General features: G+C 59.2%; 1 protein-coding gene across 2 annotated transcripts; it reads right to left on the bottom strand.

Moving 5' to 3' along the window:
- Window positions 1-873: 873 nt before the first annotated feature.
- Window positions 874-22,864, bottom strand: DPP9 (dipeptidyl peptidase 9). Of its 2 annotated transcripts, XM_049789291.1 has the most exons (22): window positions 22,738-22,864; window positions 22,022-22,103; window positions 20,151-20,240; window positions 17,316-17,566; window positions 12,586-12,698; window positions 11,710-11,883; window positions 11,390-11,558; window positions 11,012-11,125; window positions 10,572-10,700; window positions 10,273-10,334; window positions 9,897-9,997; window positions 9,289-9,466; window positions 9,048-9,210; window positions 8,537-8,616; window positions 8,124-8,276; window positions 7,656-7,791; window positions 6,722-6,867; window positions 6,409-6,555; window positions 5,355-5,507; window positions 4,688-4,830; window positions 2,764-2,875; window positions 874-1,085 (listed from the first exon to the last, which is right to left on the bottom strand). In XM_049789291.1, exons 3-22 carry the CDS (start codon window positions 20,201-20,203, stop codon window positions 993-995), a joined length of 2,670 nt encoding a protein of 889 aa, XP_049645248.1. In that variant the 5' UTR covers window positions 20,204-20,240; window positions 22,022-22,103; window positions 22,738-22,864; the 3' UTR covers window positions 874-992. The 2 variants fall into 2 exon arrangements, with proteins under 2 accessions (XP_049645248.1, XP_049645249.1); XM_049789292.1 differs by lacking the exon at window positions 20,151-20,240.
- Window positions 22,865-23,000: the final 136 nt, after the last annotated feature.

Below are 23,000 nucleotides of genomic sequence, written 5' to 3'. Positions count from 1 at the left end.
GCATGTCTGTGCACGGGGACACGCAGCCTGACAGGGTCCTGCTTTGGCCCTCCAGAGCCTCCCACCAGGACTCAAAACCCGGCACAGCCAGCCATAGGAAGAAACCCGGGCCCACCCTGAGCAGGGACAGCCAGGGGACATCGCCTCACGTACCATGCGCACGGCCAGACCCAGCAGACTGTGTCTATGCAAAGGGGTCCTTCCTTGGAAATCTGTGCAGAACCCCCCATCGAACCCTTGGGCGCCAGCTTAGAAGGAACTCAGCAGGGGCCAGGCTGCCATCTGGAGTCCTTTAATGAGTCTTCTACTTTCACGCATAATTATAAAATAATAATTGACAAAAATAGTTTCTCTCCGTAATATGTAGAGGTGGTTTGTTTGCGTTTTGTGTTTTTTGTTGTTTTGCTTTTTTATGGCCCACCCGGCAGAACTCTCTGCTGCAAGGAGGGTTAAGAGGAAGGGGGCAAAGGGGAGGAAGACCCTGAGGGGTGCTGTGTCCACGAAGAACCCCGATTTTCAGTCCCCCATCCATTTGTGCAGAAGGCCAGGCCAGGGAGGCGGGCCCGGGGGGGGGGGCTATCCGGCTTCAATAATGCCCGAGCTTCAAGGCTTGTGGACGGCCACCCCACTAGCACACTCCCCCCGGCAGTGACCCCCGATTCTATGTTTGAGCCCCCTGTGCCTTCTCTGTTTAAGAGCCATGAAACGCGGCCCAGAAACCAAACAGGAAGTGTGGGGGGGAGAGAGGACCACTCCCCATCTCCAGGCAGGAGAGAAGGGGGTCAGCTTCTGGGGTGCCTGGGTGTGCGGGGGATGAGGAAAATCATCCGACCTCTCCCCATCCTGTCCTGATGACCAGGAGAGTTTAAAAAAAAAAACCGTAAAAGGCATCGGGGTGGCGGGGCTGGCCCGTCTGGCCCATCCCGGTGTTGGCTGTGCGGGGCCACGGCGCCCCTTGTGCTCTGGTGGAGCCCCAGTGGGGGTGGCGGTGCTCAGAGGTGCTCCTGGAGGAAGTGCAGGAGCGTCACTTCGTAATGCTCCCCGGACTCCGGGCAGCGTATGCTGTGCCTCTCGTTGGGGTAGATCTGCGGGGAAGGACAGGGAAGACAGGCGGTGGCGCCTCCCTCCGAGCTTTGGCACCCGGGGGACACTCTGCCTCACCGCCCTGAGCCAAGGAGTGATGTCACCCACAGCCTGAGACCCAAGAAACGAATGCTGACGCAGGTCTTTCTCCCTCTCTTTTGGCTGTATCCCGGGCTGACTCCTGGCTCTGCACTCGGGGATCACTTTTGGCAGGGCTCAGTGTCCCCTATGGGACTCAGGGATTGAACCAAGGTTGGCCATGTGCAAGGCAAATGCCGTCCCTGCTGTGCTATCGCTCCAGCCCCTGACGTCCTGGTCTTCCTGCGGCTGGTCCCCAGTCTACTGCAGTCCCTAAAACCCCTAGGGACTCCCTAGGATGACCCCGTCACCAGCTGAAACCAGCTCCCACCAAGCTCCAACACTGCTCTCACTGGAACAGGTCAGACAGGCCATTACCTCCCCCGCCAACCAACCCTTCTTCCTCAAGGCCCTCGGCATTGATCCCTACTAAGATGAGTCTTGAGAGTCACCCCTGCTCAGTCCTGCGAGTGTGGCAGTACGAGGGTTTCCTGAGGCTGGAAACCCACTCTCACTGTTCAGAAACTGTGGGTCTGCCTGTCCTCTTCCAGCGGGGCCCCAGCCCAGAGGTATGCCTGTCCCATGTTACGAAGTATCCAAATAGAAGGTGGGGCACAGTCCCCCAGTGAGATGCTCTCAATCCTCTCTCCCCACCCTGGGGTGTGGAAAACTGCTTCCAGGGCCCTGTCGATGTCCCTGGGTAGAGGCTGCGGACCACTGGGCTCAATTTCGAGCAGGGTAATGGGGTTTGTTGGGCCTGTTTCAGCAATAACAGCCCAGAAGCATAAGGTGTCAGGTCTTGGCCTAGAGCCACACCGGGCAGTTGACAATCCAGCTGCTGGGCCCAGCCAGGATTTCTTTTTCATTTTTGGGTCATACCCGGCGGCACTCAGGGGTTACTCCTGGCTCTGTGCTCAGAAATTACTTCTGGTAGGCTTGGGGGACCATATGGGATGCCAGGAATCGAGCCCAGGTCGGCCATGTGCAAGGCAAAGGTCAGCACATAGTGCAACCAGGGCTGGTCAAAGCAGTAGCCACAGCTGGCACACAGCTGGCATTCAACTCCAGAACAAAATGGAACCTGGAGGCTCCTTAGCCAGAAGTCACTTCCCTTTCGTAGTCCCGCGCCCCGCCAATGGGGAAACCAGGCCTGGTCCAACCGGACCAGGAGGCCCATCCCTAACCTCAGTCCGACTCCCACTGGACAAACCCCTAGTTCATCCCCGTGAAACGCCCCCTTAGCCTAAGCCCCGCCCACAGCCCCACCCATTCCGGTCCTTTCCTCTCCAGCTTGAGAGCTTCACGGATCACCCGGGCCAGTCCCTGTGCCTCCCTCCACTTGTATGCTGGGGTGACTCGCTCGCTCACCAGTCCTGCGTCCCCTAGCTCGTATCTGTCTTCACTGCCCTGGGATTAATTCCCTCAGCTCTGGAATTCTGGCTTCCCTATAAGACTTTCATTTTCCAGCCTTTGCCTTTAAGTTCTTATCCCAGAACTGTCTGGTTCTACCCACCAGGTGTTTTTTGGGGAGAGGCAGGGAGACTGCGGAATAAGGGAGCTACAAAGGGTCCAGCGGGACAGCGGGGCAACCCCTGCACCCACCTGCAGCTGGTATGGCTTCCCCGCTCGGATCAACTGGGACACTAGGAAGTTGGTGTGGAAAAAGTGCACGTTCTCGTCCAGGAAGCCGTGCAGGATGAGCAGCCGGTTGGGCCTACGAGGGAAGGTGGCGAGTGGCTGGAGGGGCCTAGGCCTGGCCCAGGGCACAAGGCACCTCCCCACAACTGTGCTGCGGAACCCACGGGGAACTGAAAGCACGGGGTGGGGGGGAATGGGACGGCAAGTCAGAAGCGATCCCTGAACTCAGCCTGACTAAGGCCAACAGGGCTGTTTACCTAGCAGGTCCTGGGAGGATGGAGTTTCTAAAAGGCCTTGCCCAATGAGGTCAGCACCTGTGCACCCGCACTGCGAGCACTGAGCACCTGAGGCACAGCCAGTAGCAGGGAGGGACTGAATTTTTCCTCAATATCTATTTTATCTTGATCATTCCCCCAAATTTATTTGAAATCTTAGTGGGGGCTGCTGGGAGCTGCACTGAGGCTGTATTAGGGAGCACTCCGGATTCAGCACCCAGGGTTGCTTCTGGCCAGTGCTGGGGACAAGACCTGGGATTTGTGCGTGGTGAGATGCCCTCTAGATCTCTGAGATCCCTAGGACGGTGGTTTGAATCCCGGCATCACATTTCCCGTGCCTGCTAGGAGCGATTTCTGAGCGTAGAGCCAGGAATAACCCCAGAGCGCTGCCGGGTGTGACCCAAAAACTAAAAACCAAAAATAAATTGGGCAGGCAGAAGGGCCCATGCTAGGACGCCAAAACCAAGCCACGGGATTGCCTAGCACACGCACCACAGCCTCAGTGCTACCCAGGTTTTTTTGTCTTGTCTTGTTTTGTTTTGTTTTTGGGCCTCACCCGGCGGCACTCGGGTTACTCCAGGCTCTGTGCTCAGAAATAGCTCCTGGCAGGCTCAGTAGACTGTATGGGATACCGGGGATCAAACCTGGGTTTGTCCAAGTCGGACTTCTGCAAGGCAAACACCCTACTGCTGTGCTATCGCTCCGGCTCATGAAGCATCTTTTTTTTTTTTTTTTGGTTTTTGGGCCACACCCGGCGCTGCTCAGGGGTTACTCCTGGCTGTCTGCTCAGAAATAGCTCCTGGCAGGCACGGGGAACCATATGGGACACCGGGATTCGAACCAACCACCTTTGGTCCTGAACTGGCTGCTTGCAAGGCAAACGCCACTGTGCTATCTCTCCGGGCCCATGAAGCATCTTTTTAAAAGTTTGTTTGGGGGTCCAGAGTGGTGGTGCAAGGCATGGAGGTAAGACGTTTGCCTTTCAGGCAGAAAGACGGTGGTTCGAATCCCGGCAGGTCCCCTGAGCCTGCCAGGAGTGATTTCTGAGTGTAGAGCCAGGAGTAACCCCTGAGTGCTGCTGGGTATAACCCAAAAACCAAAAAAACAAAAATAATTCTTGGCAAGCTCGGGGGACAATATGGGAGTGCTCCCTAATTCTGAAGAACTTCAAATACTTCAGCCTACAGTGAGCTTCTTCGTTGTAAAGCGAGTTGCTAGCAAGGAAGGGGAGAATCACTGCAAGAACCAACCAAACTAGCAAACAACAACGGTGCTGGAACAACACGCAGCTGAGCTTGGTTCCATCCCCCAGTATCCCATAAGGTCCCCTGAACACAATCAGCATAGATCCCTGAGCACAGAACCAGGAGTAGCCCCTGAGCACTGCACAGTGTATCCCAAAAAACCAAAACCAACAAACCAACTCAAAATCCAGGCTGAAGAGCTCAGACATTCCCCCACAGTGCACCCAGTGTCCCAAAACTCACAAGGCCAGGATGTACAGAATAGGCCCCATGCAAAGTGTGGTAACTGGATTTCTCAACCCTGCTGAGCCAGCCGAGAGGGAGTACTGGAGCCAGAAGGCAGGATGCATTGGGGGGCACCCCGCTTACTCATTGGGCAGCTTCTCCACATGCAGGGCCACGGAGCCTGCCTTATAGCCTGTCTGGTTGTTTTCGGGGACATCCATGTAGCGCTCTGTGTAGCCCGTGTCGTAGGCCATCCACATCGTCACCGGGGCACCCGCGATGGCCACCTGGGGCCACAGTGAACAGACAGGCAGAGACAGACGGACAGACACACACACAGATGAGGGGACAGGTCAGCTGCCCAGAGTCTGCAATCTCCCGGAGCAACAAGGAGCAGGGGGCAGGGAGGGGCATGCAACGCAGGGGGTAGGGATGCAGTGGCTGGGGAGGGGGGCCCTTCGACCACGGATCCCCCAGGGACCCGGGGTTCCCGGCCTTCCTGCCTCCTCCTCCTCCTCCTCATTGCTGCCGGCTTGGGGGGCCCCGCCCCGACGCTCTGCACACCGTACCCCACCTCTGCCCAGCCAGGGCCAGGGTCCCGGGCTCAGCCTCCCACACAGAGCTGCTGGCGGGGATTTGCACAGCCGGACGCCATCCTGGGGTCAGCAGTGGCGGGCAAGGAGGAGGGAGGCTCGGCCCCACGGGGCTGCTGCGGGGAGAAACAGCCACGTGGCAAGGCCCCCTGCAGAAAGGCCTCCCAGGGGGGCGTGGGGAGCAGCGGCGCGGGCAGTGTGGCACGGGTGGCACCCACCTTGAACACCTGCGGCTTATGGATGAGCCCCATGAGCGATAGAAAACCACCGTAGGACCAGCCGTGGATGGCCACGCGGCCCAGGTCAATGAAGCCAAACTTCCGTGCCACGAAGTGCAGCCCCTCCACCTGGTCCTCAATCTCTACCTGGCCCTGGGGTGGGGGGCAAGATAGAACCTCTCAGCAACACCCTCCCCCAAGAGGGTACCCCTGGGGCAGGAGAAGAGGAGGAGGGGAAGCCCCTGGCCCAGTCCCCTCCCCTCTCCGGGCCTGGCATCTCTTCATCCGTCAAGGCGGCAGCCTGACCTGTTTCTGGGGAAGGCCGAAGCTTTGGTCTAGGGCCACACCCAGCGAGGCTCTGGGCTTACTTAGCCCTTGGCTCTGTGCTGGGGTCTGCAGGAGAGGCGGGGGATGGAACCCAGGCTGGCTGCATACCAGGCAAGTGCCTTAAGCCATCGTTTGTTTTGGCACCACCTACATATGGCAGTGCTCATGGGTTACTCCTGGCTCTGCGCTCAGAGATCACTCATGGCATTGCTGAGGGGGTGTTGAGGACTGAACCCAGGTCAGCTGTGTGCAAAGCAAGGGCCCTCGCTACTGGACTATCCCGGTGGCCCTACAAACAGATCCATTTCCAGAGGGATGGCCACACCCAGCAGTGTTCAGGGCTTACTCCTAGCTCTGCGCTCAGGAATCACTCCTGGCAGTGCTTGGGAGACCAGATGGGATCCAGGGATCGAACCTGGGTCAGCCATATGCCAGGCAAATGCCTTCCATGCTGTGCTATCACTCCGGCCAATTTCACAGAGCCTCGACAGCTACCAACAGGGTCCTGGGCTCAGAAGTCTGGGGATGCTCTTGTCATCACCCTCATCCCTACAGCCAGCCCCACCATCACCTTCTTCCTCCTCCTCCTCCTCCTGCTCCAACACATCCCACTTTGCAGTCCAGTAAGGCTCAGGCCCCAAGAGGCGGGGCGCACCCTGTTCCGACTGTGGGGTGTGGCCTCAATCCCCATCCCCACCCAAGCCTGCCCCACAGGGCCGGGATTTACCATCTGGTTCTTGAGGGCACCCTCGAAGCGCAGGCCACGCTGGCAGGAGCCTCGGCCATCGATGACCACCACGGCGTAGCCCAGCGAGGCCAGCGTGTTCAGCCGCAGGTACTTGATGCCCTTGAACGAGTTGTTGACCAGCTGCACCTGTGGGAGGGGCGCACTGGCGCTGGGGTGATGTGGGCCCACACTACAGTGGCCCCTTTTTGGGGAAAGGCTCCCTCCTGGCCCTGCCTCCAGGCAGGCTGGGAGGGGCTGTGGGGTTCGTGTGAGCAGAAGAGGGATGGGCATCTGCGTGGGGACCAGCACCCACCTGGGGCCCCCCATAGACGAAGAGCACGGTAGGGTGCTTCTTGCCAGGGTGCACGGTATGTGGCTTGTAGACCATGCCGTAGAGGCGCACGGCCGACTGCGTGTGGAAGTGGAAGATTTCCGGGGGTACGTAATCTGGCGGGCAGCCTGCAGGACAAAAGCTAGGTGAGCGGGCCTGGACACCCTGACATCTGGGCTCAAAAGAATGTGCACCCTCGGAATCCCTGATAGTGCCCCGAGCTCTGCTAAAAACCCAGGGAAGGGGGGACCTAACCTCTTGCCTAAGGCCGCCTTGGCCAATGCTGGCATTGCGGTTTTGGGGGATCCCAGGGGAAGGTTGCACTTCAAGAAATGAGGTAGGGTAGGGAAGCTCCCCCAGTAGTGCTCAGGGGTCACTGCTGGAGCTGCTCGAGGGACCCGATGTAGTGCCAGGCCTGGAGCCGGGGTTGGCAGGCGCGAGGCCAACTGCCTTGATTCAGGGAAATCTATGAGGCAGGAAAGAAGGCAGCTGGGCCAAGCCACAGCACAGCCGGGAGGGCGTTTGCCTGGCACTTGGCTGACTTGGTCTCAGTTTCCAGAATCCAGAGGGTGCCCTGGGCACTGCTGAGTGTGGACCAAAAGGAAGCAAGAGAAAAAGGAAAATGCAACTGAGTGTTCATAGGGGAACAGTTCAGGGCCCCCAGTTTTCTCTTCACTTAAGACAGGACTGTCTCCCGACAGTTGAAGCCACACCCTCACACCCCCAGGCTTGTCTCGAGGAGTCTCCGGAGTGGTGCGGGAGGGGGTCACCACAAAATACAACCTATCTTTCTCACACCCAAGATGCCGGGGTCGGCCACCCCACCCTCGTGCTGAGCCTCACAGGGTAGCTCCCGGACAGAACTGGCTCCTGCTGGGAGCAATGGCTCGGGCTGGGGGTGCTGGAGGGTACTTACTGGCCGCCTCCATCATGCTGGCCCAGAAGCGGGGCTGCTTGTGCAGGGGGTCGCTGTCGGGGCCACTGAGCTTGTAGACATGCACGCAGGGTGGCGAGCTCACGCTGCTGTAGTGACTGACAAACATGTCGAAGTTCTGGGGCACAGGGAGAAGGGCGAGGGGTACTGAGCACTGCACAGCCAGAACCTCCCCTCTGCTCTCTCCCTCACAGGGGAGACCTCTTGCCTCCCCCCAGATCGACCGACAGTGCAAAGAATGGCCCGAGGACCTCCCACACTCCTGGCCAGGCTCAGTGGACCCTCTGGGGTGCCAGGGACCGAAGCCGACTCCGCTGTGTGCCAGGCCAGCACCCTCCTGGCTGTCTCATCTCTCTGGCTGGGGGGGGGTGAGTCGGGCCCCCCATGCCAGGTCAGACGCCGCCTGCTGAGCTCAGCCCCCCACAGGCCTGCCAGATGTTCTAGGCCTACCTGGCTCATGGAGCAGCTGTGGGAGAAGCCGGGCGTGGTCAGCCGCACGATCTCGCCGGGCGCTTCGTAGCTGGCCACGTAGAGGTGGTGCTCCAGCGGCGTGTCCTTCGTGCCGTGGAAGTACACGAGTTTCGTGTCCTCGTTCACCCAGATCTGCAGACAGGGGCGCCGTGACTCAGATGTGAGGGGTGGCGGGGGGTCAGATGGGTGTGCATGTGTGTGAGCCATGTACACATATGTGGGTATATTATGTAAATGTGTGTACATGTGGGGCATGTGATACGCACATGCGTGTTTATGCAAGTGTGAGCACCTGCACATGTTTTGTGAGGGCATGTAAATGTGTGTGCTTACATATGTGTGATGAGGGGACATACGTGTGTACTCATGAACACATGTGGGGGCGCCCCTACCTTGGAGCCCTGCCGTGCCAGTACTTCCCATTCGCCACTGGTCAGCGCCACCTCCTCTTGGATGGGGCACTTAAACTCATCTGGGGGAGAGGGAAGGGCAGCAGATCAACAGGGGACCCCAACACAACCCCAGCATACCTGGCCGGGTTCACCAGGATGGAGGGGGTGCTTTCCTGAGCACAGGGTTCCTCTTGGCTGTGTTCAGGAATCCCTCCTGGTGGCATTTGAGGGACCCAATGGAATGCTAGGGATGGAACCTGGAAATCAGCCTCGGGCAAGGCCAGTGCCTCCCTGCTGTGCTATCACATCATCCCCTGACAGGTGTTTTTTTTTTTTTTTTTTTTTACTTGGAGGAAAGGCACACTCAGTGGTGCTCAGGCCATACTCCTGGAAGCTCAGGAGAACTGTGAGAAGCCAGGGATCGAACCTAGGATGGCTGGGTACAAGGCCAATGCCCACCCACTCTGCTCTTCCCTGTACCCGGCCCCATCAGAGCGCATCTGCCGCCCACCTTCCGCAGGGTGCAGGGGCTCGGCCCAGTCGTAGCCGGTAGGTGCCAATGTCACAGTGACCCTGTACAGGTGGCAGAAGCCTGTCTTGCACTCATTGGTGCGCAGGAAACAGAGCTGCTCACTGCCTTCGCGCTGCAGGAACGGGTAGAAGATGTCGTGCACCTGTGGGGTGGGAGGCGTGGTCAGGGGCTGTGCCCCAAATCATCTTCACACTAGAGGGGGGGGTCCCGCAGCCCTTACATTGATCCACACGTCGGTGACCTCCTCGTAGACCACGAAGGGCTGTGCAGTGCGGGGCACGGCTTGGGCCCAGGCCCGCCGTTCAGAGTCACTGCCTGTGGCTGGGATGAACAGGGCAGGTGGGAGGAGAACCAGCTGCAGACGCTGCTGGGGCCGGTCCAGGAACATGGCCCAGGCACTGCAGGGCAGGGGGGGTCACCATCACAGGGATGCTGGGGGACTGGGCAGGGCCTCCCAACCCACTGCACACCAGATTGATTGGCCACTGAGGCTGGAGAGGCCTGAAGGGCCGGGAGCTCCCCAGAGTCTCACAGTGTAGGGAAACCTCACGATATTACTTTTTTTTTTTTTTATGGGTGGAAGGGACAGGGATTCTCGGGGATCCCTCCTGGCTTAGAGGACCCCAGGGGATGCCGGGATTGAATGAGCTGCTTGCAAGGCCAGCACCCTCCAGCTCCGCCCTCGTTCTGGCCCCACACAAGAATTTCAGGAGCATGTGGGTTCCACACTGGAAACTCTGCTGTGAAGGTGCACCATCTCTAGGGATTTGGGGATCCCCCTCCCCGCTATCCAATCATCCTCTCCCCTGGGCCCAATTTTAGACTTACTACTTGCCGTCTCGGGTCCAGCCGGCCCTGGCGATGTACTCGACCCGTGGGAAGAGGGAGCTAAAAGGTTGCACCAGCTCCTTCTCTTGGCTGGACACCACCTAGGGATGAGGCGCCAGGCATGAGAGGTCCCCGCTGTTGCTAACCCAGCCCCGGCTCCCCACCTGAAAACAACCTGATGGTCTTTTTTTTGGGGGGTGGCCACACCAGGCGGCACTCAGGAGTTATTCCTGGCTGTGCTCAGAAATCACTCCTGGCAGGCTCGGGGGACTGTGGGATGCCAGGGATCGAACCTGGTCCATCCTGGGTTGACCACATGCAAGGCAAATGTCCTACCGTTGTGCTATTTCTCTGACCCTACCCCTGACAATCTTACCTTGCCCTGACTGTCCGTCTGAAACTCGGCCAGTTTCAAGGCAATCTTGGGGTTCTTGCTGCCTGCAGGAAGGAAAGTTGGGCGCAGGGTGAAGCCATTGCTCTCTCCAAAGCTCAGAGACTGTACACATGGACACTAGGGACAGCTCTGGGCATTCGCACTCATGGGACACAGAAGAGGAAAATATTAAGCCCCCAGACTCCAGACACTAAGAGGTCTCAAGCAGCAGGGTCAGGGTCAATCCCGCCTAGGCCTCTCCTGGCCTGACCTCCCTCCTCGGCACCCCCCAGGCCCTTCACCTGTGCGTGGGTACCGGTATGAGTCAGTCTTCCGCTCCTCCAGGGCAGGGGAAGGCACGTGGATGACCTCCACCTCCGACTCGTCTACCTCCTCGTACAGGATCCGCAAGGTCTTGTGGCCTTCCGTGCCTGGGGGCATGATCCCGAAATCCTGGGGTCCCGTCTCTCTCAGGGAGCAGGATCCCTTTGGTTTCCCAGGGTCATCCTATCCTATTCCAGGGACCATGTGGTGAGGGTTCCATCTGATCCTGGCGGGAACCCTGAGCACAGCGTCATGAGGGAAAAATGACTGTCGGGGGCCAGATCCCATCCGGTAGGACACGGACGAGCAACTGAGGGACGGGAAATGGCCAGGTTGGCGTGAGAAACCAGTACTCAGAGATGGGGCCTGCTGTCATGTGTTGAGCCTTCAGATCCGAAGGGCCCACGGGGTGATTTACCCTCGCAAGAGGCTGTGGGGCACCACCAGTAGCCGGTGAAACGGTCAAACTCCTCCTGGATGACGAAGGTGGCCACGCCCGCAGACTTGGGGTCGTCCAGGACGTTGGACAAGCCTAGAGGGCGCGGAATGAAAATCAGGGCCAGGGTCCCCCCTCAGCTCGGCTCTCTGGTACAGGCATGGCCCTGGTAGGCCAGGATGGGGCCCAGGACATGACAAGGAGAGGTTCTGGTGGGGTAGTGGCAAAGCAAACATCTGGCCAGGCCACCATTGGGGGGTAATAAGACAGAGATCATAGCTGGCCTAGAGCCCAGGTGGGATGGGGAGTGTGTCGGGTGCTGGGAGGCGAGGATCGAGGGCCTGCCTTCGGGGGTCTCACCTTGGTGGCAGTAAGTCAGCCTGTGCTCCTCGCCTGTCTCGATGTTGGCCACCCAGAGGTCACTGTGGTTGATGAAGGAGAAGAAGGTGGGGTCGGCAGGGCAGATCTTGGGGTCCATGCGGGGCCCAGAGCACTGGGTCTTGATTTCCAGTGGCTTCATGGGGGATACCTGGAGACAGGGAATCTCAGGGCCTGGCTGGACGTGATGTGGCCCGTCCCAACCCCACAGCCCCACCCATATATCTGCCCCAGGCCCCATGGACCACCTCAAGGCTCCACTTAGCCAACAGGCCGATTGTGGCCCGACCCCCGGCCCTCACCATGAAGCCATTCTTGCCCCCGTCCCGACAGTGGAAGAGGCTGTTGCTGGCCTGGAAGAGGAAGAGGCCGCTCTCGCTGTGGAAATCGTAGGATGTGATGCCGAAGACCCCCAGACGCTTCCGCTCCCGAAGCAGCTCCTCCTCCCGGGAGTACACCCCGTGATGGGGTGTTGCCTGGGGACAGCAGCAGAGGGAAAGGGGCGGGCCATCAGCCTGGGAGGGTGCTCAGGTGGTCCAGGTTCCAGCACTGGCTCCCACTGGCCCCTCTGAGGGGTGCAGGGTCCTGAGCCCATGGCTGGGAGGCTGCCCGGGGCCTGCTTTGGACCCTCAAAAATCACTCTGCCCTGACCCAGGTGGGCATCGAAAGGAGCGCTGGGGCCAGTCCTACAGGCACCCTGGCCATCCATCCAGCTGCTGGCCCTGGGCAGGTCTGTCCCCACCCTTCTGACTGTCCCTAAGAGGCAATATGAGAGAAGAGAGCTGCTGAGGAAGGAAGCCTGGAGGAGTCCATGAACAAGTTGAACCCCAAACCCGCCAACTGGGTGGCTGGGAATGGGGGGGTGATGCCCAGATTGAAGGGGACAGGCACTTTCAAGTGATCACAGCCAATTCTCACAAGGCTGCTGGGATCCAATCCGGAGCCTTGCCTAAGTCAGACCGTAGCCCTGGGAGTCAAAGTACCTCCCCCAAGAGAGGCCCCACCCTTCTTTCCAGAAGGTTCTCTGTCAATCATCGACCAGTCTCCTTAAGAGGGCAGCACCCAAGTGGAAAGAGCCACTTCTGATCCTGCATAGCTGTCTCTGATCCCAAGACTGTGTCTCTGGGCCCCAGAGGAGCTGGGGAGGATGGGTGCCCCAGGCCCCCAAGGTGGCTCACCTGGAAGTGATCCAGCATCTGCTTCCAGGACAGGAGGAGCAAGGGCTCCTTCCGCACCTTCCGGGGGATCTCGGAGTAGAGGAGGGAGTTCTCACGACTGCCATATAGCATTCCTGTGGGGAGATACTGAGTGGGCTCCCTCTCCGGAAACCCAAGCCTGTCACCTAGGATGGGGTCACCAGCGACTGACCAAGTGGGGCTCGGGGGATCAGGGGGACACCTGGATCACCCAGGCAGTGCTGAGGACCTCCCAGGCCAGTGCTCGGGCTGACCATGAAGTGCTAGGGATGGGCCTGTGCTGGGGGTGTGCCCTGACTGCTGCACCATCTCCTGTACCCCATGTCACAGTGCAGGGCCCCGAGCGATAAGATAATAGGGAGGGCAAAGTCTGACTTGCATGTGCCCAGCCTGGGCTCGAACCCCGGTTCCCATATGGTCCCCTGAGCTAAACCAAGCACGAGTGACGCCTGAGCACAGAGCCAGGAGTAGGCCTAAGCACCCCCAGGTGTAACCTCTGCAATACACACACCCCCCCGAAAAAAGAACCAAGTGTAACAGTGTAGTGCAGAGGGCCAGCAGGGAGCCTGGGAGCTGCTAAAAGAAAGGCGGTATGAGTTTGGGGCTACTCCTTCTGAGGGGGGCCCTGGGAGCAGCTGGCCCTGCTCCCCAGACAGAAAGACACTGACAGAGCTGAGAAGGAAGCGAGCTGTTCGTATCGACTGGCTCAGCCGCCTTGGCACCCGGTGGGGACAGCTGGCAGGCAAGGCTGCCCAGGGTCAGTGTATAAATGCCCCACCCCAAGGCTCGTGCAAGCCCCACTTGCAAGCGCCATCACTGTGGACACCAGGACACGGGGACACGCAGGATCCCTGTCCCTGCTCAGGGCCAAGAAGCAGCACGACCTGAACCTCTCCACTCCTGGGAGCCAGAGGGGCGCCCCAGCAACATAATCTGTCCTCCAGGGCACAGAGGCCGGCCCTTGCCTGAGGACCCTGCCATTGGCTCTCTGTGCCCTGACAGACAAGCCGGGTGCCCAATCAAGATGCGGGGTTTCCAGGAAGATGGGGCAGGCTGGATGCAGAGTAAGAGCTGAGATAAGTAAGCATGGGGGGGAGGTCAGGGAGGGGGTAGCCAAAGGGCTGATGTTCATGCTTTGCACAAGGGAGCCCTAGGTTTATCTCCAGCACCCCACCACCCCTACAGCACCAGTAGGACTAGTCCACAAGCACTTCCAGGTGTGCGCCCCAAAAAGCAAATCTCAAATGAAGCCAAAGTGAGAGCACAGTAGCGAGAGTGCTTGCCTTGAACGAAGGCGACCCAGGTTTGAGCCTAGGCATCCCACAGGGTCCCTTGAGCCCATAAGTATGATACAAAAACAAAACAAAACAAAACCAAAGTATCAAAAGACACACCCACAGGATTGGCATGTGGCCAATCCAAATTCTAACCTTGGCACCACAGAGGGTTTCCCCAAGGCCCACCAGAAATGACCCGTGTACAGAACCAGGAGCAACAGCTTAGTGCCACCTGGAGAGCCAAAAACAAATTAAAATCAAAATACAGGGGGTGTTTGCCTTGCACACGGCCACCCCAGAATGGACAGTGTTTCTATTCCCAATATCCCTTATGGTCCCCCAAGACTGCCAGGAGCCATTTCTCAATGCAGAGCCAGGAGTAAGCCCTGACCCAAAAACCAAAACCAAACAAACAAATAAACAAACAAACAAAAATAAATGGAGCCAGAGCAATAACACAGTGGTAGAGCATTTGCCCTACATGCAGCCAACCAGGGATCCCTGGCATCTCATATGTTATCCCTTGCCTACCAGGAGCAATTTTTGAGCACAGAGCCAGGAGTAACCCTTTAGCACCACCGGGTGTAACTCAAAAACCAACAAACAAATACAGGAAAATACCATAGTGGGGAAACTGAGATTCCTGAGCCTGAATGTGCAGTGCAGGGGACCAGACCCCGCCTGAGTGACACAGGATTAGCTCGGTGGCAATAGAGTAGAAAGCAGCACAGCTTCTAGGTTGTTCCAGAACTGGATTTCAACCAGGGCCTGGGCCTATGTCCAGCCAGGGTGACCCATCCACACAGGTCACAGGGCAGAGCCTCCAGCCAGCCCTAGCCAAAGGGATGAGCATCCATCTAAGCCCTGGCAGCCAATTGATTTCCCTCTCTTGTCTCTGTGGGCAGCGCTGTGGCAGGGCAGGTGTCCAGCCCAGGTCCCAGAGTTGTCCCAGCCCCAACCCAAGCGCCCCGCCCAGTGGTGTGACCAGAAGGACTCTGCAAAAGGAATTAAGTGTGACTTAAGTGGGAACCGGAAGCACGGCCTGGGTAATCCAGCAGCACCTTACTGGGACCCAAGCCCCTACTCCTGGAAGCAGGAGAGGTGGCTCCTCAGCCATCCGGCAGGGATCAGGGCATGGGCTGCAGGCCAAGAGGCAGGGAAGCACAATCACCATGGACACACAATGCCCATGCCAAGTGTACCCCAGAAAAACGCAGGGTTGGGGCCAAAGTAATAGCACAACGGTAGGGCATTTGCCTTGCACATGGCCCACCCAGGACGAACCCGGGTTTGATCCCAGGCATCCTATATGGTTCCCCGAGCCTGCCAGGAACAATTTCTGAGCGCAGAGCCAGGGGTAACCCCTGAGTACTGCTGGGTGTAGCCCAAAAACCAAATAAATAAATAAATAAATAAATAAATAAATAAATAAATAAATAAATAAATAAATAAATAAATAAATGAAAGACACCGGATTCCAGATAACGGGAGCAACAGTCGATGCTGCCTAAAGCCAGCGAGCAGGAGCAGGAGGATAGGGCAGAGGAGAGGGCACTTGCCTTACACCTGGAAGTGACAGGTATCATCCCAAGCTTCCCAGAAGAGCCCTGAACTCAGCCAAGAAGGACCTCTTGGGGCCCGGAGAGATAGCACAGCGGCATTTGCCTTGCAAGCAGCCGATCCAGGACCAAAGGTGGTTGGTTCGAATCCCGGTGTCCCATATGGTGTCCCATATGGTCCCCCGTGCCTGCCAGGAGCTATTTCTGAGCAGACAGCCAGGAGTCACCCCTGAGCACCGCTGGGTGTGGCCCAAAAAACAAAACAAAACAAAACAAAAAAAGGACCTCTTGAGTGCAGAGCCAAGAGTAAGCCCTAAGAATCACTGGGTATAAGCCCAAAAACATTTAAGAGTTATAAATCGGGGGTCAAAGTACAGCGGGGAGGGCATGTCTGCCTTGCATTCGGCGGACATGGATTCCATCCCAGGCATTCCATATGGTCTCCTGAGCCTGTAGGATTGATCCCTGAGCACAGAACCGGAAATAACCTCTGAGCGCTACGGGTGTGGCCCAAAAAACAAAAGAAAGAAAAAAATGACAAGTTGGGGCTGGAACGATAGCACAGTGGGGAGAGCGTTTGCCGCGCACACAGCCAATCCAGGTTCAATCACTGGCAACCCCTCGGGTCCCCAGTGTTCCATCAGGAGTAATTCCAGAACGAAGAGCCAGAAATCAGCCCTGAGCAAGGCCTGATGTGGCCCAAAAATTAAAAAATTAAATAAGTGAGCCGGAGAGATAGCATGGAGATAAAGTGTTTGCCTTGTATGCAGAAGGGTGGTAGTTCGAATCCCAGCATCCCATAAGGTCCCCCATGCCTGCTAGGGGTGATTTCTGAGTGTGGAGCCAGGAGGAACCCCTGAGCGCTGCCGGGTATAACCCAAAACAAACAAAAAAATTAAATAAGTACAAAGGAAAGTAGTAAGTTCGACCCCAGGACTGGGGGTCATTTGTGACAGCCACGACACTGGGGTGACTAACATGACTCTCGACTGGGGTGAAGCCCCTGAATTTGAGTCCGGGGTGCTGGGGGAAAGGGGCCGAGGTGGGGGTAGGAATCATGGGGTGGAAAAATAAAGGAAAAACATGGGGCGGGAACGAGGTCTTCCAGCACAGCCACCCGACCAGCAGGGACCCTGCACCATGTCTGCCTGGCCCAGTTCTTGGACCGGAAGCCCTAATGACCTGTCTGGCTCCTCCTTGTCAGGGCCCACCAACTTTCCTGTGGGGGCCGGAGGGCAAATGGCATGGTGACCCGGGGCCTCTCTGATCCTTGTTGCAAACCACTGCGCTGGGAGAGCAGCCCAAGGGGGGAGGAAAACAGCAGAGGGCACCCTGCCAGGACAAGGCAGCTGCTGACCTCTTCTAGAACATTCCACTGCCTGACCCTGACAGGCCCACCCACCAGCTGCCTTCCACCCACACTCCACAGAGGGGAGCAGCCCCCAGGGCAGGTGGGGCATTGCCAACTAGCAGAGGGTGCACCCTGAGCTGCAGCTGCCCTACCCCCTAGGTAAGTCCCTGGGGTCTGGAGGAGCTGAGCCCATCTGGCCCCTCGAGGCCTGACTGAAACTGGCAATGTCCCCTCCTGGTGTTGGTGAAGGGGCCTATGGGTGTGCGTTCCTTTGGGCCAGGTCTGGAGCAGGTTAGCAGCAGACAGCCTGGGGCAGGTCCGTGGCCTGACCCTGCGGGAATGGGGGGTCAGGGACACCCACGAAAACCAGCCCAGCAGGGCAGGTGCACACCTCCGGTGCCAAGTATGCGGCTGACCACAGCCAGGTCACGGTCAGCAGCGCCAAAGGGACAGGAGCCAGGGCTGGGGATTGGGGTGGGGGCCATGAACGCCCACAAGCAGCTCTCACAGGGCACAAGGCCTCACCCAGGTAGTACAGGCGGTGCGAGTGGGGGCTCGCCTCATCCGTCTTCTGCACAAACTGGAAGTCATGGGGCGCCTTGTTGATGATAAGGCCCGAGTTCTTGCGGCTGCCGTGGATGATGGTCCGCAGCTCCTCCCAAGAGTGTCGGGGCACCTGGAAGCGGGTGGTGGGCTCGTCCGTGCCCACCGTGACAACCGGCTCCCCCGCTGCCATCCTCGGCCGGCCCTGGGCCTGGGGGGGGCTCAGCGAGAAGCTGAGGGGAGAGGGGCAGGGCATGACAAAGGGGCAGGGCTGCAGGGGGCCGAGACTCCCCACTCACCCTGCGTGTCCCAGACATGTCATCCCATCACCCCGGGAGCCTGGCACTGCCTCTCACTCAGCTGCCCCTCCTGAACCACCCATCCTTGTGGGCCATCCATCCCCTGCACCCCAGGACCCCAGCCTCAGCTGCTGCTGGTAACAAGGACACGCCACCTCTCTGGTTAAAGCGTCGGCTGCACCAGGGTTGTGGATCACCTGGGTCAGGTTGGGTTTGGGGCCACACCCAGTGATGCTCAGGGCTTACACCTGGCTCTGCTCTCAGGAACCATGCCTGGAAGTCAGGGGACTTTATGGGGTGCCAGGGGTCCAACCCGGGCTGGCCACGTGCAAGGCCAGTGCCCTCTCGGCTGCACTCTGGCTCCTGGGCCTCAGTCCCCCACCTTGGGGTGAGGCATCTCCCCTGCTGAGTGGGGCCGGGGGCACTGCTTCCCCATAGTTCAGCCAGACAGGGAACTGGGAGCCTCAGTGCAGTGCATATGGGGTGTGGGGTGGGAACCCCCAGGAGAGAAGCCATAGGAGCAGTTCCCTTTGCTCTGGGGAAATGGGCCCCCTCTCCTCCTCCCAGCGCCTCCTGAGCGCTGCTTGGCTGAGCCAGGCTCGTCGGCAAATATTTACTGTGAGAAAATCCACAGGGCAGGGCCATGGCGTGGAAGTCAGGATTGGAGAGGGTTGGAAGTGGAAAAGCAGTTGTATGGGGGGGGGGGGGCAGAAATAAAGAGGAGAGGGCAAAATCCCACCCACCCACATCCAGACACTCCCTGAGCTCTGGAAGCTTCTGGCCTTTGCCAGCTGTGGTCCCGAGGGCACGGAGGGTAGGTACAGTCACTGAGCGGCGGAAAGGTCAGGGCTGGAAGCTTGGAAGTGGGGGAAAGGAGGGGAAGCGGGAAGGAGTGGGGTGTCCTGCCTGGGGAGCCCTCCTGGAAGGCTCAGCGTCCTCGGAGATATGCTGGGGTCACACATGACACATCCAGCCACTGCAGGGGGGGAGGCCAACAGACTTCAGACTCCCCCACACACCCAAACCAACTCCATGCTGCCCAATCACCTCCCCCAGGCTGGCATCGTGCTCCCCAACTCTCGAGACCGCTGGCAGGGAGCCCGGGTATCAAGCCTGGAGGGAGGCGAGCTTCCATGACCAGCCTGACCCCAATACCACGGCCATCGGACCACCTGGAAACGCCTCCCCCCTCCAGCAGCCACCGAGTGGACGGTGAACTCAGGCTCCCACAGGACCCCCCTCCAAAGCTCACAGTAGCAGTCCTCGGGGAGCGTGAAGGGTGGCACTTGCCTCTGATTCAGGCAGGGTGCCCAGGGCGCCAGGAGCCGGCCCAAGAGGTGGCACAGCAATTGGGACATCGGGGAAGCCTTCGAGGAATGGTGTCCGAACCCTGACAGTTGGCTGGCACTGGCCGTGGCCCCAAATCCCCGCTCTTCCCCAGAGGCCGAGGAAGAGGAGGAGGGGGGAAGGAGGAGGGCAGGTGGCCCGAACACCCTTCAGGAACGAGCCCGCACTGGCCCGGCCCGGCTCCATGCCTACCTCCGCACACGGGGCTTGAGTCAAGAGTTTACACAGGTGGGGGAACAAAGCGGATTCTGAGCCACTTAAGCCAGGTCCACCTACACCTTCCTTCTACCAATGGGGCTGTGCCGGCAGGGCTCGGACACCACTCCCAGTGGGCAGATGTCCCAGCCTCCCTCTGCAGCCCCACTGGGACTCCCGCAATCTCGGAGAGCTGCCTACCTCCAACCCAGATCTGGGGCTTGAGCCCCAGAGGGTATGGAGGGGGCTCAGAGCCTCATGCAGGTCTGGCATGATCAGGGTAACAAGCAAACCAGTGAGGAAAGGAAGTGGGTGCTGGAGGAAGCACCACCTTGTGAATGCACGTGTGTACATGTGTGTGTGTGCGTGTGTGTGTGTGTGTGCGTGTGTGTGTGTGTGTGTGTGTGTGTGTGTGTGTGTGTGTGTGTGTGTGTGTGTGTGTGTGTGCGCGCGCGCTCTCTCGAGAAGTGTTTCCCCAAACAGATCCAGCCTCCACCCACCAGGACCTGGTACCCAACAGGGAGACAGATCTGATGCTCCCACTTAGCCTCTTGGCACAGGGACTGCCCTGCCCGTGCCAGGGCTGAGTCTGGAGCAGTGATCTGTCTGCCCGTCTCCACCCGGCCTGCCTACCGGGGTGCCAACGAGCCCGGGCGCGCCCCGAGTCAGATCCGCAGCGGCAGGAACGAGCGTGCCCTTCTCCCTGCCAGGGACTTACCCAGGACAGGGCCTGGCAAGGAGGAGGAGGTTGGGGTGAGGGCAAGGGCCATTGTCACCCCAAAAAGGCCGGGGACCAAAGTTGCCTGAATCCCAAACCCACAACCCCAGGGCATGGTGGGCAGTGGTCTGAGCTAGGCTGGAGGAGGGAGCACCACAGCACCCACAGCGCCCTCATGCCTGGGGCCAAGCTTCCGCCACCCTCCGCCAGCCCCTCACGGCCCCCCACAGAGCTTCCCAGCCCAGCACTGCCTCTTACCTCCCCCAACTTCCCGAGTTCTGACCCAGACGCAGCCTCTTGGTGTTCCGCATCAACCACTCAGCAACCTCGGGGTGGGGTGGGGGGGTCCTGTGAGAGGGAGATGGTGGGTTGCAGCCTCCCCAGACGCTGCAGCCACTACGGGGAACACCTGTTGCTTCTGGCAAGGTGGGTGGGCAGGCAGGAAGAAAGAGCAGCCTGACTCGGGCCAAGAATGAGTGATTTCAAGTGACCCGGGGTCACCACCTCTGAGAACAGGGGTGTGGGCAGACACCCTGGGGACCAGCCCCCTAACTTACCAAACCTCCCTTCTGCCATGTGCCCTCCACTGCTCATTTGGAGGGGAACTTTTTGTTTTGTTGAGGGGCCACACTCCACAGTGTGGATGGGTGGGGGGTGTGGCAGAACTATGGAGTCCTGGGGAGCAAACGTGGGCTCCCAGGTACCACCTGTTCTTTATATTGCTTTTTTTTGGGGGGGGGGGTGTCATACATGGCAGTGCTCAGAGGACCCTAAGGAATGCCGGGGCTTGAAGCTAGGTTGGCTGCAGGCAACTCTCTCCTCACTCTGTGACTCAGTCTCCCTCATGATCTCGCTCCAGGCCCAGCCCCCCAACATTATGGGCCTTGAGGCTTGAGGTGTATCTGGAAGTGAGGAGGTGGGCTAACCCCCCATTTGCAGTACTCAGGACATCCCTACCCTGGAGAGAACGGAGGGAGGGGCACAACCGTGTAAACAAAGCTCCGTTGGGGCTGAGGGGTACAGATCTAGGGAGCCCCAAGGCATGATACACCCCCCACCCCCCCTGGTTCCCAACTCCTATTCAGCACGCTTGACTGATCCCAGTCCCAGCTCTGAGCAGGACAGAACAGTCCCGGAGGGGGCACAAGGTTGGGGGTGTCAGTCAGGCACAACGAGCCTTCCCTGGGGCACTGTGAGTTCTGAGAATTGGAACACGCTCTGGGCATAGGCAGGGGTGGCAAGCAGACAGTGTTCTACCAGGAACAGGGTAAAAACAGAAAAAATGTCCTGACCCCCTGAAATAAACCTGTCAGAGGTGATGAGGTATGAGGAAATAAGCTTGGGGAGCCCCTGCTTAGTGCAAAACTGCCTAGACTCTAGAGGAACACAATAGCCCCTCATTTCCATCTGCCCCTGAGAGGAGGCACCACCTTCTAGAAGGCCTGGCCCCAACACCAGAGGCTAAAGTCTGGGGGGCTGTGAATGACAGATGCCCAGAGTTTGAAGCCCAGCTGTGCCACTTCCAGGCTGAGAGCCCCTGGGCTGGGTGCCTCTGGACCAGGACCAGGATCTGGACTGGACCAGGACCCCTTTCCCCCATCCCACCACCCCCATCACTGCACCCTGGGACCCAGCGCCCAGCCTGGGTGACAGTAACAGGCCTGGACTTCGGAACCAGCCAGCTGAGGCCCTGCACAAAACCCCACCCTGGGGCGCGACGCCTGGGAGGGTGGAAGGCACCAGCCTCGGGGCGGCCAGGTCTTGTTCAATCCCAGCACCTTGGGAACCTCCTTTTAGTGTCATTAGCACAGAGGCCAGGTGTGATCCCCAAAACAAAACACAAAAGAACTGGAACTCACAGCCCGCACTTCTAATAAGCCCCCAAGTCCCCTTTCTGGGCCCAAAATCTACAGTGGACCCTCCCCTTTCACCCTCACATAAGTAACTCAAGCCTTGGGGGGTGGCAGTCCCATCTCCGCATCCCAAGTGGGTCCTGCCTGGTCAGCTCAAAGGACACCAAAGAGACAGGTCCCAGGGCTGAAGCCGCCGGACTTGGCCAACTGTCCTGCAATTTCCATCTCCCACTGCAGGTCGGGCCTGGCTTTTCCCCACAGCCCTGCACCACTGACCTTCTTCTACTGGGTCCAGTGAGTCTCCATGTCTGCAGCAGGCGTGGCACATGGACCTTTGACAGGTGACGGTTTTAGGGAGCTGCGGGGGGGGGGGGTGGGGATAAAGAAAAAGAAAAAAGTGGCAGTTAAGATGCAGGATTCAGGGAGGGCCAGGCTGAAGGGCTGACGGTGGACTGAGAGATTCCCAAGTACAGGAGGCACCGCAGTGCCGGGTTGGGGCGAGAAAGAACCGAACCGAACCGTTTCCCCCAGGTGTCAGCCCAGGGGCCAACCAACTGACATGGAGGGGGATGAGAGGGAGGAAGGACCAAATGATTTCTACCTGCTGGGACTGGGGCGGTGGATCGAGGGGCTGCAGGGATGGAGGAGATGCGAGGTGCGAGATGCAGATTGTGGGGTGCAGGGGGAGAGGGTGCGGGGTGCAAGAGAGAGGATGCCAGCTGTGGGATCCAGGATGAAGGATGCAAGAGGTGCAGGATGCAGGATGCGGGGTGCAAGATGCGGGGTGTGGGATGCAGGATGCGGTTTAAGCAGGTCCAGGCCGGTGCTGTCCAGCCCAGGGCGGTTCAGGCTGGTCCGAGCCGGTACTGTCCAGCTCGGGGCGGTTCTGGGGGGGGGGGGGGTCGACGGGCCAGGACGCCTCCAGGGCCCGGACACCCGGGGGAAGGCGGCGGCGGCGCCCACGGCAGGCCGGGTCAGGGGCCGCAGCTCACCGGCGTCGTCGAGGCGGCGGCCCGGCTGGGCAGGGCGGTCCGGGGCCGGCAGGACCTCAAGCTCGCGGCTCCATGCCGGACGGCGGCCCGGAAGTGGCGGCGGTGGACACGGGGAACCCGCGGGCTCCAAGACCTTTCGACCCGGAAGTAAAGCGGCCCAGGCGGACGCCTGTGATTGGCTGACGGGCGGGCTGGCGGGCACCAAGGCGCAGGCGCAGCGAAGGTGGCGGGGCGGGACTAACGATGCCACAGTCTCATTCTGA

The sequence above is a fragment of the Suncus etruscus genome, chromosome 15 (genome assembly GCF_024139225.1).
Source record: "Suncus etruscus isolate mSunEtr1 chromosome 15, mSunEtr1.pri.cur, whole genome shotgun sequence".
NCBI classification, from domain to species: Eukaryota; Metazoa; Chordata; class Mammalia; order Eulipotyphla; family Soricidae; genus Suncus; species Suncus etruscus.
Note: the sequence above shows the minus strand (reverse complement) of the source record. Positions and strands in the feature narration are given on the sequence as shown.

Coding starts and splice junctions, on each gene's coding strand:
- DPP9 (XM_049789291.1), bottom strand. CDS start 20,203: ATGCGGAACACCAAGAGGCTGCGTCTGGGTCAGAACTCGGGAAGTTGG. Junction 10,335..10,571: donor ATACCGGTACCCACGCACAG/GTGAAGGGCCTG, acceptor TCCTTCCTGCAG/GCAGCAAGAACCCCAAGATT. Junction 8,617..9,047: donor GCCCCTGCACCCTGCGGAAG/GTGGGCGGCAGA, acceptor CCTCTCCCCCAG/ATGAGTTTAAGTGCCCCATC.